At 34.2% G+C, this 15,056-nt stretch overlaps 1 protein-coding gene across 3 annotated transcripts in view; it reads left to right on the top strand.

Annotated features, from left to right (window-relative positions):
* Nucleotides 1–66: 66 nt before the first annotated feature.
* LOC111424662 (Autophagy-related 2) overlaps nucleotides 67–15,056 on the top strand; it is a 29,666-nt gene continuing 14,676 nt past the window's right edge. For all 3 annotated transcript variants that reach the window (XM_023058285.2, XM_023058286.2, XM_023058287.2), the window contains exons 1-8: nucleotides 67–326; nucleotides 610–778; nucleotides 834–974; nucleotides 1,031–1,133; nucleotides 9,346–10,163; nucleotides 10,219–10,483; nucleotides 10,539–10,817; nucleotides 10,872–11,075. In XM_023058285.2, coding sequence (XP_022914053.2) covers nucleotides 147–326; nucleotides 610–778; nucleotides 834–974; nucleotides 1,031–1,133; nucleotides 9,346–10,163; nucleotides 10,219–10,483; nucleotides 10,539–10,817; nucleotides 10,872–11,075 — 2,159 coding nt within the window. In that variant the 5' untranslated portion in view covers nucleotides 67–146. The remainder of the gene's footprint in view (nucleotides 327–609; nucleotides 779–833; nucleotides 975–1,030; nucleotides 1,134–9,345; nucleotides 10,164–10,218; nucleotides 10,484–10,538; nucleotides 10,818–10,871; nucleotides 11,076–15,056) is intronic.

Genomic DNA, 15,056 nt, shown 5'->3' on the forward strand with positions numbered 1-15,056 from the left:
TTAGTTGGTCGTTAGTGCGCATATGCGGAAATTTAGTTATAAGTTGGTATGGTGGGGTACAGCTGACTAGTGTAGAATTGTCAAATCAAAGCGTGTTGTATCAAAACAAAGTGATGGATACGTGAAAACTAATGTGAACCGTAAAGATGGAAACGTTAAAATCATTCTCGTTAACGAAGACCTTCAAAAAGAAGGTTTTCATGTACTTGTTACACCGTTACTTGGGGCAATTCATCGAGGAGAAGCTGCGTTTGGACCAATTAGAATTGCATTTGGATATGCATAATGGAATAGGAACTGTAGAGTACGTCAGCCTTGACGTTCAAGTAAGTTTTTAACACGTTCAAAATTCTCATTTATGGCATTGACACGTGCTGTGTTAATTGTAAACAACCACCGTGCATAATAAACGAACAGAATTTTCTAAAGATTGTTTATAAAAGGTTTTTCATATGGAATTTTTTTGAATGTGAAAAAAATTAAAATAGTACGCACTTTCTGCGCCATTAAAATTGAAAGGAAGGTTGTTTACAAACAAAACTCGTGGCCTGAATTATTTATAAGTAGGTTTTTTAAATACCCACAAATAATTTATTCTAAATTATAAAGCAAATAAATAATTTGGGTGAAGCCCAAAATTGGCCTATGGAAATAGTCGATGGGTATATTGAAAAAATCACTGTAACCGTGCCATGGTCTTCTATATTAAAAGAACCCACAATTGTTGTGATAAACGGACTGAAATTAACTGTTCAACCCAAACAACGAACTGATTATGGTGAGTTGAAAACCAGTAACAGAATCCACACTTTTCCTTTGTTCTCTTATAATAGCAACTTCAATGTTTGAATCTATGTGGAGTTCTATGTCTAGTTCAAGGCAATTGGCGCAGGAATGTATGCAAGAATCGCCCAATTTAGCTAATAATAAAACGTTGGACGGTATAGAAAATTTTGCACAAACAATAGATTCAAGTAATTAATTAAAATTTGAAAAAATTAATTTATGTATTTATGCTGTGTATTTTCAGTTCTTAGCCGTGTTAAAGTGACATTTATTGATACGGTTATTCAAATTGAACATGTTCCTAAACATAGCATATCAGGAGTTGGAATACAAATAAAAATAGATCAGTAAGTATTTTATTTTAGTTACTTATACATGATGCTTGAAATATAGAAAAATAAAAATTGATTATTTATGAAATAGTTTTTGTGCAATCTTTGGATTAGATGTGCATCTAAATACAGAGAAATGCTATTGTTTTGTAAATACATTAAAATGATATTAACCGTTTATAGATTAATCATTATAGTCAATGTATCAGTTTCAAATATGTTGCGGCAACAATGATTAAATGGTTGATAACAGAATAAATGGGTGAGAAAATGCTGATAAGAGTAGGAACAAAAATTTAAATATCTATTATAGTTAGAAGTAGGTGTTTTAGTTCTCAGCACAGAATTTTAACTGAATTTTGAGGTTTTTGACATATTTTGGAGGAAAAAGTTGGTAGAAAACAAAATGGAAAGGTAAAATAGATGCTAATTTATTTTATAGTAAAATGAAGTAGATTATTTTGATAAAAATTCAAAGTCAGAATCATCTTCTGATTCGCTTGGTGCTCTTCCACTGTATCCATGATCAGCAGCTCCCTTGCATCAGGACTCAACTCCTTCAATGGGACTTTCTGGACAGTTCTATTTCTAACCTTAGTATTTCTCCAAGGTCTTGTTCCTTTGTCAGTAGGTGTCAGGCGAATCTTTCCGATAATTTTGTGTCTTAGGCGACGCATTCACACAGAATATGTTCAATGGTCTCTGACTCATCGTTGCATAGTTGACAATTTTGATTTTCAGCTTGTCCAATGTTGAAGAGGTGGTATTTTCGGGGGCGTACGGCCTGTCAGGAAATTTGAGAACAACCTTAGGTCGATCTGGAAGTTCTTTCCAGCGTAAGGCTTGCTTGGAGGTCTCCCAACTGTTCATTACCCGTTTTAAGTGGCTTTTTTGTAGTCCGCAACCGGGTTGGAGTCCAATAAAGGGCGTTTTCGCTGCCACTTTAGCCAGCTTGACCGCTTTTTCATTGCTCCTAGCGAGTTCTTTTAAGTTGTCACACGTGTAGGCCTGAATAGCCTTTAGGTCGGTATTTATGGATGCACCTTTCTGTCCCTTTTCTAGGTTCAAAACGGTGCAGAAGTCTATAGAAAGAACTTGGACAGTTCTAAACGCGTGTGAAGTTGGCCATAGATTTTAAACTGAAAAAAAATACGTGATCGGTGTACTTAATCGATCTAATTTAAACGGCATCGTGTTCATGGTCGCCTCTTGTTTCAAATTCGAAAAGAAAATTTTCCTAACCATTTCCTATAGTCCGGGAAAATCGATTTTCTTAAAACTTTCGCAAAAATCGGCCCGTTCGGGTTTTTTAATCGATCTAATTTCAACGGTATCCTATTCCTGGTGGCCTCTTGCTTCACATTCGAAAAGAAAATTTCAGCGCGACAGGTAGGTAAACGTCCTGAGGTTTTCGTGCCATAGCTTGGATTCGTCAAAATAGGTAAACATGCCTAAGTGTACTTCGGTTATAAAGTTTCTGCGGGGAGCAAGTAAGAAGCTGTGAGACTTAGCTCCCGACTAGGGTGGACTTCTTAAACAACAAATAAAAGCCCCGAAAAATTTTCGTTTCGAATCTGAAGCCAAGAGCCTCCAGGAATACGATCCCGTTGAAATTAGATCGATTAGAAACCCCGAACAGGCAAAAATTTGCGATTGTTTGAAGAAGAACGATTTTCCCGGAATATAAGAAATGGTTAGGAAATTTTTCTTTTTGGATCCGAAGCAAGAGGCGACCAGGAATACGATGCCGTTGAAATTAGATCGATTAGGAACCCCGAACAGGTCAAAATTTGCGATTGTTTGAAGAAAAACGATTTTCTCGGAATACAGGGTGTTTCGGTGACGCGGGGAACAAATTTAACCACATATACTAGAGTGAAAATAACGACGATTCATATAAAAAAAAATTAGTAAAAGTCTTCAAATTTCAAAGATACAGGCCATCAAAGTTAGGAAATTTTAACACATTTTTCCAAATATCTTAAACACTATTTACAGTAGAACACTGAAATTTGGTACAGTATATAATGTAATATTGTTAGGCAATTTATGATTTCGATTTGGATATGATTTTGACTGTTCCTAAGGTTTGTTTGCTCAGAACTTTTTTATTCTATCATAACCCTACATTTATGTTTGCAGTTTCTAATAATAAATTTAGTTTAGAAACTTTTATTACTCTTAGATAATATTGATAAAAATCACCGTTTTCCTGTTAAATGCAAAAATTTTGGGTTCCGATTTTAATAATAGCACTAAAAAAAAAGAAGTCTAAGTTTTTGAACATTTCCTTTAGTATTTTTTATTACTTTTCTTGTTATTTTATGTACTTTTTTTTATTATTCCTGTTAGTGTTGTCGTTTTTTTGTTTATTTTTTGTTGATTTTTATTTTATTGTTTTTGGATTCGTTTATTAAACCAACTAAAACAAATTAAAAATGTGATTTAGCAAAATCTACACTTGGACATGTTGCATACATAATAGTTATGATTGCTCAGTTCGATTTTCACTTGTCATTGCCAATTCAGATTATTTATTTATTATTATTTTTTTAGTGTTATTGAATTCGGAGCCTAACATTTTTGCATTTAATACGAAAACGGTGGTTTTTATCAATATTCTCTAAGAGTGATAAAAGTTTCTAAACTAAATTCACTATTAGAAACTGCAAAAATAAATGTAGGGTTATGATAGAATAAAAAAGTTCTGAGCAAACAAATTTTAGGAACAGCTGTATAGTGTTGTTCCCGCGTACCGATCCAACTCAAAAATTGCCTAATGAGTTTACGTGATATTAGTTTACACTGTATCAAATTTCAACGGTTTACTATAAATAGTGTTTAAGATATTTAGAAAAATGTGTTAAAATTTCCTAACTTTAATGGCCTGTATCTTTACAATTTGAGGACTTTTACTAATTTTTTTTACATGGATCGTCATCATTTTCACTCTAGTACATGTGGTTACATTTGTTCCCCGAGTCATCGAGACACCTGTATAAGAAATGGTTAGGAAAACTTTCTTTTTGGATCTGAAGCAAGAGGCGACCAGGAATACGGTGTCGTTGAAATTAGATCGATTAGGAACCTCGAACAGGCCAAAATTTGCGATTGTTTGAAGAAGAACGACTTTCCCGGAATATAAGAAATGGTTAGGAAAATTTTCTTTTCGAATCTGAAGCAAGAGGCGACCAGGAATACGATGCTGTTGAAATTAGATCAATTAAAAAACCCCGATCACGCATTTTTTTCAGCTTAAAATCTATTGCTAAAATCTATAGCCAACTTCACACGCGTCAGTTCTAAGGCTTGTAATAACAGGATCTGATGACATCAAAAGCATATTATGATCTAAGTCTTCACAAGTTTTTATATATGAGGACTTTCTAGTATACTGGGCTTTAAAACGCGTCATGTCTTTATTCCTTGCCTCCTCTGAAAGCTGCCCTATTGGAACAAGGGCATGTTTGATGGCTAAAGAGCCATGTAGAAGAATTTTATGTACGCTGGAAGGCATCCTGTAGCAGCCATATAGCGATATATTAGTGATCGCAAATCCCGCCCCGGATATCACGCTTTACATAAATTATCGTTTTTTTGCAACTTTAGCTCTCTATATTGTATCCACCATTTTAATTTTTGAAAATTTTTTAATTCTGACCCAGATTCGTAATCAGCACCCAAAAGGTCCGGCTAATTCCACGTTTTATAAAAAACATCAAGAGAAAATGAAAAACTGTTAACGGTTTGCTTGGAGTTTTAATTGGAGAAGTTTTGTTATATCTCAATTTATCGTTCATTATGGCTCGTCTCCTTTGAATAAGTTATTGATTATATCATAATAAAAAAATTCTCAAACTTTGAAGTCAATAACTACAGTTTTACTACAATGCATTCTTATAAAATCAGTGTGCGGATTAGAAAATATGGTACTTATAATAACTTAATATTAATAGCCCTAACATTGCTTACAACACATGATTATTTGTAAACCTCCTAATGAAGATTAAGATCTTTGCAGCTGGAAACATTAATTTAAACACCTCTTAAACATAGTTAACAGTTAACACAATCAAATAAATCCAATGTGTTAAGATGCATCTGCTATCAGGGCCGACACACAATACTGAACTTTGCTGACAGAAATCTGAACCTGAATAAGGTGCATGTCTGAATTAGACGCCGTTTGAATAAGACGATGAGGTTTGATTTTTCAGTCATCGTACATGATTAGATTCAGTTTAGCGGTTTCTTCTTAATCTTGTTATGTTGAGTCTTCTCATGAGGGCCGACACATAACGTTGAACTTCACTTAAGGTTTGACTTTTCAGTTATCTGTCATCTATCGAACATCCTCGTAATGCTCAAAGTCGCAGAAACAGACTTCGCAGTCTCTGACTTGTTCAGTCAATACTTTATTCTGACCAAAACGTACATGATTAGATTCGGTTTTACTGACTAATTCAGTGATACCAGTACGTCGCTAAACATTGTCGTGTTGCAACTTATCAGGGCCGACACATAACACTGGACTTCGCTGACAGAAACCAACGCCTGAATAAGAGGCACATCTGAATAAGACCATGAGGTTTGACCTTTCAGTCATCTGTTGCCACGCACATTTATTAGTGATGACCGGTGGTTCACGACGTCATGAAACACTTACCATAATATCTTTGGGTATTGTGTCTATTTCAATGTATGTATACAGGTATCCAACGTAACTGGTTCGTTAGAAACTTTTTTGGGTTCCACTATTCATACAGTTTTCAAATTTTTGATCTAAAACACTATCAATGTATGAATGTTTATAAATGATTTGTAGAGAATTAAATTCCCTTTGGCAGGCTAATAAAATACGGAAAAACGGTAATTCAATTTTGGCCAGCCTGTATAAGATACTCTGATACAAGGAATGACAATTTATTTCATAGCATCTGAAGAGTAATTATGCTAATTTGAAACTTTTTTGAATGAACGTTGGCTAAGAAATAAGGTTTAAAGAGCCTGCTGAAATTTGCCAAAACAACTTAAAATCAAAATAACTCGAAAACGAAAAACGCCAACAGGTATACAAGCCACGGTACCAATATCTTTGAAAATACCAAACCTTTAACAATATTGTGACTTTGATTCACAATATTTTTTGCGTAATATTACGTATAGAGAGGCCGGGCAAGCCGCACTTTTGTTATCGTTGGACTTCACCAAAGCATTTGATACAATAAATCATAATATACTTGCATCTAAACTTAATTATTTTGGTCTTGGAAATCAAGCTGCAATTTTGATAAAGTCATTTTTGTCGGACAGGTCTCAGGTTGTGAAGATTAATAGTCAAGTGTCGAGCGCTCTGTCTGTTACTCGTGGAGTCCCTCAGGGGTCCATTTTGGGGCCACTATTGTTCTCTATTTATACATCTGATTTTGACCAGGTTCTCGACCATTCGCAGATTCACTTGTATGCAGACGATACACAGCTTCTGCTGAATTTTTATCCAAATAATTGGATTGATGCCTGCATAAAATTTAACTCAGATATAGCATTATTTTCTGATGTTGCGAAACGCCATGAACTTGTGCTAAATCCATTTAAGTCTTCTATTCTTCTGTTTTGCGGTAGTGTCACAAGGAGAGCGATTAAGCCTTTGATATCCGGTCAATTGGTGGTGGATGGCGAACCTCTTACTGTTTCTGATGATATAAAAATTTTAGGAGTCACATTGGATCATCAGTTGAGGTTTGAGGAGCATGTGGCCAGGTGCTTGAGGGGTGGGTATGGCGCCCTGCGTCTCTTGTATGCCCATAGGGATGTCTTAAGTAAAAAATTAAAAATTATGCTGTGTGATAGCTTGGTTCTAAGCAAATTAAATCACTGCGACGTTGTTTATGGTCCAAATTTAACGGAGGCGAGTGGGCGTCGTATCCAGAACTTTCAGAACGGTTGTCTGAGGTTTATTTACGGAATTCGTAAATATGACCATATTAGTCATAAGTTGGCAGAGACTGGGTGGTTGAACATGAAAAACAGACGTAAACTGCATGCAACTTGCGTTTATCATAAAATTATTAAAAGTCAGCGGCCTCCTTACTTGCTGCAACGCCTATCTTTCAGAAGCGATGTCCATAACATTAATATAAGTAGGAAGGATGTATTGACGGTACCACGCCGCGCCTCGCACCGATCCTTTTCCTACCAGATAGCTAAAACGTACAATGATCTACCTATGAACCTTATAGGATTGAACTGTATTTCGTTCAAGAGTAAATTAAAATCCTCCCTCCTGCTTGAGTCATCATGATTTTTTTTTTATATTCTGAGTTACTAATGTATCGCTTTATACTGGCATGTCGTCGTATTTTGTTTTTTTTTTCATTTTGTTTATTAGTATTGTTAAAAACATTCTCATTTTTGCTTTATATATATATATTTTCTATATATTCTGGATTAAGTGGAAGAGCAGTTGGTTAATAACCAAACTGAACTTCGTCCAGAAAATAAGTCTATTTTCTAAGAGTGTATTATTATTTTCTTTCCTTTTTTGCGACTTATTAATAAAGACTTATTAATTATTATTATTATTATTATTAAAAGGTGTAATAGAAACCATACCACTTCATTTAAAATAACGAAGTTGTGGTCTATTCCAGTAGACCGGAAGTGGCGACCATCTTGAAAGTATTTTAGATCGAAAGTTTCAGACATTTATGTCATCATATCTGAAATATCAGGTTTTTTATGTTTCTCAACAAGAAACTGGCTCAAATACGTGGACATAGAGAGAGTTTTAGAGACTGTGAATCTACAATGAGAAGAGATCCTGTAGATTATATTTCGAGATTAATATTTCGTTATGTTTTTTGAGTATGTTATTAATCGTATATCTTGCTCAAAACATTATTGAGCCATAAAGACAGATTCTGTACTCATTCGCGAAAAATACGTTTTTCCAGACGTTCAATTAATGCATTCTCGGTTGAACTGCAAGCTGTAAAACCACTTTTTGCAACAGTGGGCTTAGTATGCCGAAGACTGCTTTGAATCTCTCAATGCAGCAATCATGAAATTATCTTCTTGCTGTTGTTTTTCTTTTAGTATATATACCGGGCCGTCGGTGATAAGAGCCAGTTCAAAGAAATCGTTGGTGTGTTCTCTACTAAATGATTAACATTTATTTGTCTTGCCATAGCCCGTTGATTTAGTACATTTCCCAGCAATGTCACCATTTGCACAGCTGTTCAATATTTTTCATCTATTATTACTGTACTCTAAAAAAAGCCTACGTAGGACTAAGATCAGTTTAAAACTTAGTACTCATTTACACATAAGTATAAAGCTCGTAAAAATATCGCTTTATGCTTACGTGTTTAGTTAACTATTAAATTTGAATTATTAAATAATCTTTCAAACTTAACAAACCTTAAATTTACAAAAACAGAAAATTTTGAGATGGTTAATTTTTGTTTAAAATTAATTTAATCCTCTACTTCAACATATCTTTTAAAATAAATATAAGATGTCACAATCTCGTTTTCTAAAATAGCAAATGTCTCATAATTTTCCTAGAAGCGCATAAAAATTAATCTTTTATCACATGTATGATCTAACTTATAATCACGTCGAAACACGCAACATTTTTTTCATTTATTAAAATTCATTAATTATTTCGTTTAAAACAGTTTTTGTCGTTTCGGAAATGTATAAAGAAACATCAAACTTAATGAACAAGTATATTACAATAATATTTTTTTCTTTTATTCAGTCATTGCGCTATTGTTATAAACAATACTCAAGTGTCCGTGATTTTTTTTGTATAATGAATGTTTTTATGTAGAGTTTATTGATTGATAAGAACCATGCGCGTGCTGATTTAATTTTTTGTTTATAAATAAATTTAGGAGCAGTTAATTAAACATTTTATTTCTTATATTATTAGTGGCATAAAATTAAATGAGAAAAAAATACTATAAATTATAAATAAACCGATAGTGAAATGATAAAAACATTAACAAATGGATTCACTTGAATTTGATAAATGAAATTACAAAGCACGTTTCAGGTTATTTTTTTTTAAATTGTTGTTTTATTTCGCGTGTTTGAGATTATTTTCTATATTTAAAAGGACTCCAATAATAATTGCGTAAACAAAGGCTAATCATTTTCATGTAGTCTCAACAATTTTAGTTTTAACAAATTAAAAAGTATTTTAATAATTTATTATTTTTAGTATAAGATTATATGATGAAGCCGGAAATGATCCGCCAACTGGAGAAACTCCTGATGCTAACGTGAAAGAACAAAGTAAAGCATATGTTGATTCGCTGGTAACGTGCAAAAATTTCATTTTAACTGGAGTCTCATTTCACACAATCGAATTTCCTACAAAAGCTCGAACGTTTTCAAAGTCAGTGCGAGAACGATCTCCATGCAAACACTGCCAAGCTTCGGATTTAACCGAATCTGACGAAGATGAAAGGTGCAATTGTTCGCTGGAAGATCAAGAAGAGACCGGTCGAAAAGTTAATACGGATCGACACGTTATCATGTTTGCTAAATTAAATGGTGTACAAGAGATTAGAGTAAGAATCAAACAGCCTGAACTAGTTGTTGGACCGAAAGTTTCGATAGAAGCTATGTTTGGAACGTTTACGGTATTTATGTCGCCAAGACAATTATTTGTTTTAGTGGAATTAGTGAATGGTTTGACGAGCCCAGATTTAGAAGACACTAGTAATCTTCCCCCAAAACATAAATGTACCGAAAAACCTATGACATCAGCGGATTTCGAAAGGATAGAGCAAGAATTACAAAATCAAATACATCCCTTGAATATTAATCAAGGAAAAGGTCTTCAAGGTCCTGGGCATGGGTGGTCAGCAAGTCCCCAAGATGATGACGATAGCATTTTCTTTCCTTTAAGAGGAAAAACTAACACAAGTATGTTTGATAGCACCACCTCAAATGCAAGTAGTAGTATGGAATCAAGTTTAACATCAAGTCTTACCAGTAGTGCAAGTGAAATTTCATCAGCTAGAAGAAGAAAATGTAATTATAGAAATTTTATTCACAAATAGCTGCATCAAATATATTTTTCTTATAGCTCATAATATTGAAGCAGATCCAACTGCTGAAATATCGCATTTTCAAATAAGAGTAGCTTCAATTTCCGTCTTGTTATTACACGAAGATATTTTAGCTGTTTCTCCAGATAATTTAAGAATCATACCTGCTAGTGTTGTTCAGATGCAAAATATCTCAAAAACGTTTTTTGCTGAACATCCTTATCAAAATGGTTATGGAGCTAAAGACTTAGATAAAGTTAGTAAAGAATACGATGAGAAATTACCCAATATGAATCATTTAAGGTAATTATTAAATTAATTAATTAATTTAAATACTTAAAAAGGTAATTTTATTTAGATTATTAGCCGCTCCTGTTCATATAGAAGCAAAAGAAACAACAACAAACACAGCATTTTCCGTAAACGGAAAATTAACAATGGCTAAAGTAGAACTGATTGAAAGTGTAACGAACGGCCAAGAAAAGCTAAACATTGTAAGGTTGTTGAGCTTTCATTCCGGAAATCCACTCGAAAGTCCAACCAATTCAAAGCCCCAATTATCTTTGAATTTCAAACACATTGAAAAGACTGGAAAACCTGGCAATTTACATTTATCAGCTCCAAAGACTGAAATAGAGTAAGAATTGGTTGTATTAAAAAATTCGATATGTTAACCTTTTTATTTTTGTAGGATAGCTTTAGATACATGTTCTATAGAATTAGATATCACATTAATTGATCGATTAAGGGCACTCTTAGATCCAACTCCCGTTTGTGTAATTGATAAAGAAGGTAAAGATATATGGAGGATTCCATCAACGACAAGTTTAATTAGTCATTCTGAATCTAAGTTGGATATAAAAATGTCGTCGCCATCAATTTCAGTAAAGTTACGGTAAATATGGCAATATAAGGATAATATAGATGGTTTTGGCTAGTTACTAAGTATAACTTAATTAATTTTTCATTTATTTATTAATTAGCGGCTGAGGCACTGCTACAGCTAGCATATTGGACAACATATACAGGGTAGGTCAGTCAAACTGCACAATTTAAAACTATTAAAAAAGTATTATGTAACATAAATTTAATTTTTGTTGCAACAAATATTAAGTGAAATGGTGAAATTTCATATGAAGCAAAAAAAATCATTTGTTGAATATTACTTCACAAGGATGGCGCGTCTTCATACACCTTAGACTTAAGATATCCCCATAAAATATAGTCACACGAGCTCAGGTTTGACGATCGTGGAGACCATTGAATATTCCTATTTTTACTGATGAGGCGGTTTGGAAAAATTTCTTTAAGAAAATTCAATGAAATCCTAGTTGTGCGACAAGTTGCTCCATATTGTTGGAAATGAGTATTCTCATTCATAGGCACTTGTGAGATGAAAAAGGTTTTCAGTATTCAAACATATCGCGTTGATGTTATGGTAACTGCATGGCCATCATCATTCTCAAAGAGGTATGAGCCAATTATGCTATTTGAAGACATCACACGCCAAATGATTGTCCATGAAGTGTCTATATTCTCGGGAGTAACAGACTACACCTAATTCTTTTTTTACGCGATAGATATGTTCCCAAAAAATTCGTGTAAAAAGAGAATTAGGTGTAAACAATATTAAAAAATTCTTGTTAGAGTTCAGTTAAGAATTTATTACGTGCTTACACATTTTAATTCATTAAATATATTATACTTTGAAAAAAGAAAATATCTGAAATTCATTAATATAAAAAAAAGTCAAAGTAATATAAACATAACAAAATTTTATGCATTGTCATTTTCTGACAATAAACACATACGTTTGCGTAAGACTACAACATCACTGCCATCACTAGAATTATATTGTTCATCATCTTGTAAAATTATTTCTGGATCATCATCTCTAGTCTCCTGTATTGATAATTTAGTAGTTTTTAGAAGGAAATCAGTCATTAAAGATTGTGTTGGATTTCGTGATAAATCGTTATAAAGTTCCTTGTAAGATGCCAAATAATGATTTCAGTTCACGTTGTAATTTTGCAGCTCGTTCTTCATCAGGATCATGTTGTTCAAAATGATTACCTACTTTCCTGGCAAGATCAAGACCTTCTTTAATTAGATGTGTATTTAAAATGGAAGGATCTTCGTTATTATCGTGAGGTCTATGATTTCATTTTAGCTCAAGCTTTTATCAACTAATAATTCCTCTATATCAGCAAATGATAGATCATGGAATCCATCTCCACCAATTGTATGTGCCAGCGTTGTGATGTCAGTAAAAGCAGGGTTATTATGGATGACAAGATCAGGATCTTTGCTTTTGACACATTCTGGCCAAATATTTTTCCAACATGAGTTCAAGGTTGGTGGCTTTAAGTTAGCTAACGCTAACACAACTTGGTTAATGCAGTCCATAATAGAAAAAAATTTCTACACATCAATGACTGTTAAATCCACATTATGGGCTAATTTGTCTATCACGTCATGTCTATCATTTGAATGAACGTTTTATGTGGTACGATTTAAAAGAGCGGATGGCCAGGTGCATTGTCTAGAATTAAAAGGACTTTAAATTTTAGACATTTTGCATTCATGTAGTGTCTAATTTCTGGGATGAAGTATTTCTGGAACCATTCTGTAAAGATTCCACTGGTCATCCAGGCCTTTTTGTTTGCTGTCCAGTGAATTGGCAATTTATTGAAATCTACACCTTTCATCGAGCGTGGTCTTAAAGCACGATTTACTAGCAGTGGTTTTAAGATAGTTCTCCTGAAGCATTGGGACAAAACAACAATGTTAGACTTTAAAGCTACTTTAAAACCAATGGCAGTTTTGTGCGATTTTGGAACATAAGTTCTAATCGGTATTTTTTTTCCAAAAAAGGCTACTTTCATCTACATCCTCCATCTTCAATAATTTTAAGTTTTTCTAAGTTCAATAATTTTCTAAGTTTTTCAGGAAATTCTTTGGTAGCCAATTCATCTGCAGACTCAGTTTCTTTCTTAATTTTTATATTATGGAGAGCATGTCATTTAAGAAAATCTGTCATCCAACCTGTACTTGCAGCAAATTCAGGTTGTTTTGACTGAGATGAAGTACCTGACTCAACTTCTTTAATCTATAAATGTAGATTCTTAATATTGTTTGCTTGGTAGCAATTCCATCTACTGGTATTCTTTTTTGTGATGTATCTTCAATCCACATTACCAAAGCTTTTTCCACCTTCTCTTTGATAATATCTCTTATGTATAGCACTTATTTTCGTTCCAGAACATACCGATTTTCTGATCGCAGTTTTATTTTTCTAGATCGTTCTTATGGTAGCTTCATGAATACCAAAATGCTTTCCTACAGCCGTTGCGCCTTGTCCTGTTGCAAGTTGATCTAAAATTTTTATTTTAGTACACAATAACAGCCTAAAGCCGCTCGTCTTTCCATCTCGCTCTATTTGCTCTATGGGATTCAAGAAAAATGCATAGAATATTGAAAATCGTGATAAAACAAAACAATTCGTGTAAAAAAAGAACTTTTTTTTTTTTTTAACTCGTGTTAAATCAAATTCGTGTAAAAAGAGGATTAGGTGTACCGCCTTCTTTTTATTGTTTGGCCTTATTATTAAGTTAAGAGTCCAAACAGAAATGGCTTTCCTACTCGGAACAGGAGCGTGAGGCGGTAAATAAAAATGTCGACGGAAATCGCGCTGTGCGTGCACATAACTTTGACCATTTTCTAAATAAGCTGTATCAACAAAACCACGTTGCTCACCAGTCTAATTAAGCATGTTGACTTAACTGTCAAGTGTATTTAAAAACTTCTTTCTTCTTCTATATAAAATTTCATCTTTTGTCTTAATATTTTTTGCAAAAAAGAATTAACTTTATGTATTATAATACTTTTAGTTATAATAGTTTTAAATATTGCGGTTTGACTGTCCCATTCTGTGCTATAATGCCTCGGCCGCAAGCGACCTCGTCTTAGTTAGGATGGAAAGTATTATGTTATTTTCGTAAGCCGACGTCACTTGCGCCGTGGGGCTACAATTATTGCTACCCTATTAAACAACGTATTATAGCCTCGGCTGTAAGCGAACTCCGCTTAGTTGGGATGGAAAGTACGGTGTTATTTTATTAAGCCGAGGTTGCTTGCGGCCGAGGTTGCTTGCGGCCGAGGTGCTACAATTACTTCTGTATTACACAACATAAACTCTAATGCCTCGGCCGCAAGCGACCTCGGCTTAATTAGGATGGAAAGTACTAAGTTATTTTCGTAAGCTGACGTCATTTGCTGCCGTGAGGCTACAATTGCTACCCTAGTGACCAACGTATGCTCTAATGCCTCGGCTGTAAGCGAGCTCGGCTTAGTTGGGATGGAAAGTAAAGTGTTATTTTATTAAACCAAGGTCGCTTGCGGCCGAGGCGCTACAATTACTTCTGTATTACACAACATAAACTCTAATGCCTCGGCCGCAAGCGACCTCGGCTTAATTAGGATGGAAAGTACTAAGTTATTTTCGTAAGCTGACGTCACTTGCTGCTGTGAGGCTACAATTGCTATCCTAGTGACCAACGTATGCTCTAATGCCTCGGCTGTAAGCGAGCTCGGCTTAGTTGGGATGGAAAGTACTGTGTTGTTTTATTAAACCGAGGTTGCTTGCGGCCGAGGGGCTACAATTACTTCTGTATTACACAACATAAACTCTAATGCCTCCGCCGCAAGCGAACTCGGCTTAGTTAGGATGGCAAGTATTAAATTATTTTCGTAAGCCAACATCACTTGCGGCCGTGGGGCTACAATTGTTATCGTATTGAACAACATATGCTCTAATGCCTCGGCCGCAAGCGACCTCGGCTTAATTAGGATGGGAAGTACTACGTTATTTTCGTAA

The sequence above is a fragment of the Onthophagus taurus genome, chromosome 7 (genome assembly GCF_036711975.1).
Source record: "Onthophagus taurus isolate NC chromosome 7, IU_Otau_3.0, whole genome shotgun sequence".
Taxonomy (NCBI): Eukaryota; Metazoa; Arthropoda; class Insecta; order Coleoptera; family Scarabaeidae; genus Onthophagus; species Onthophagus taurus.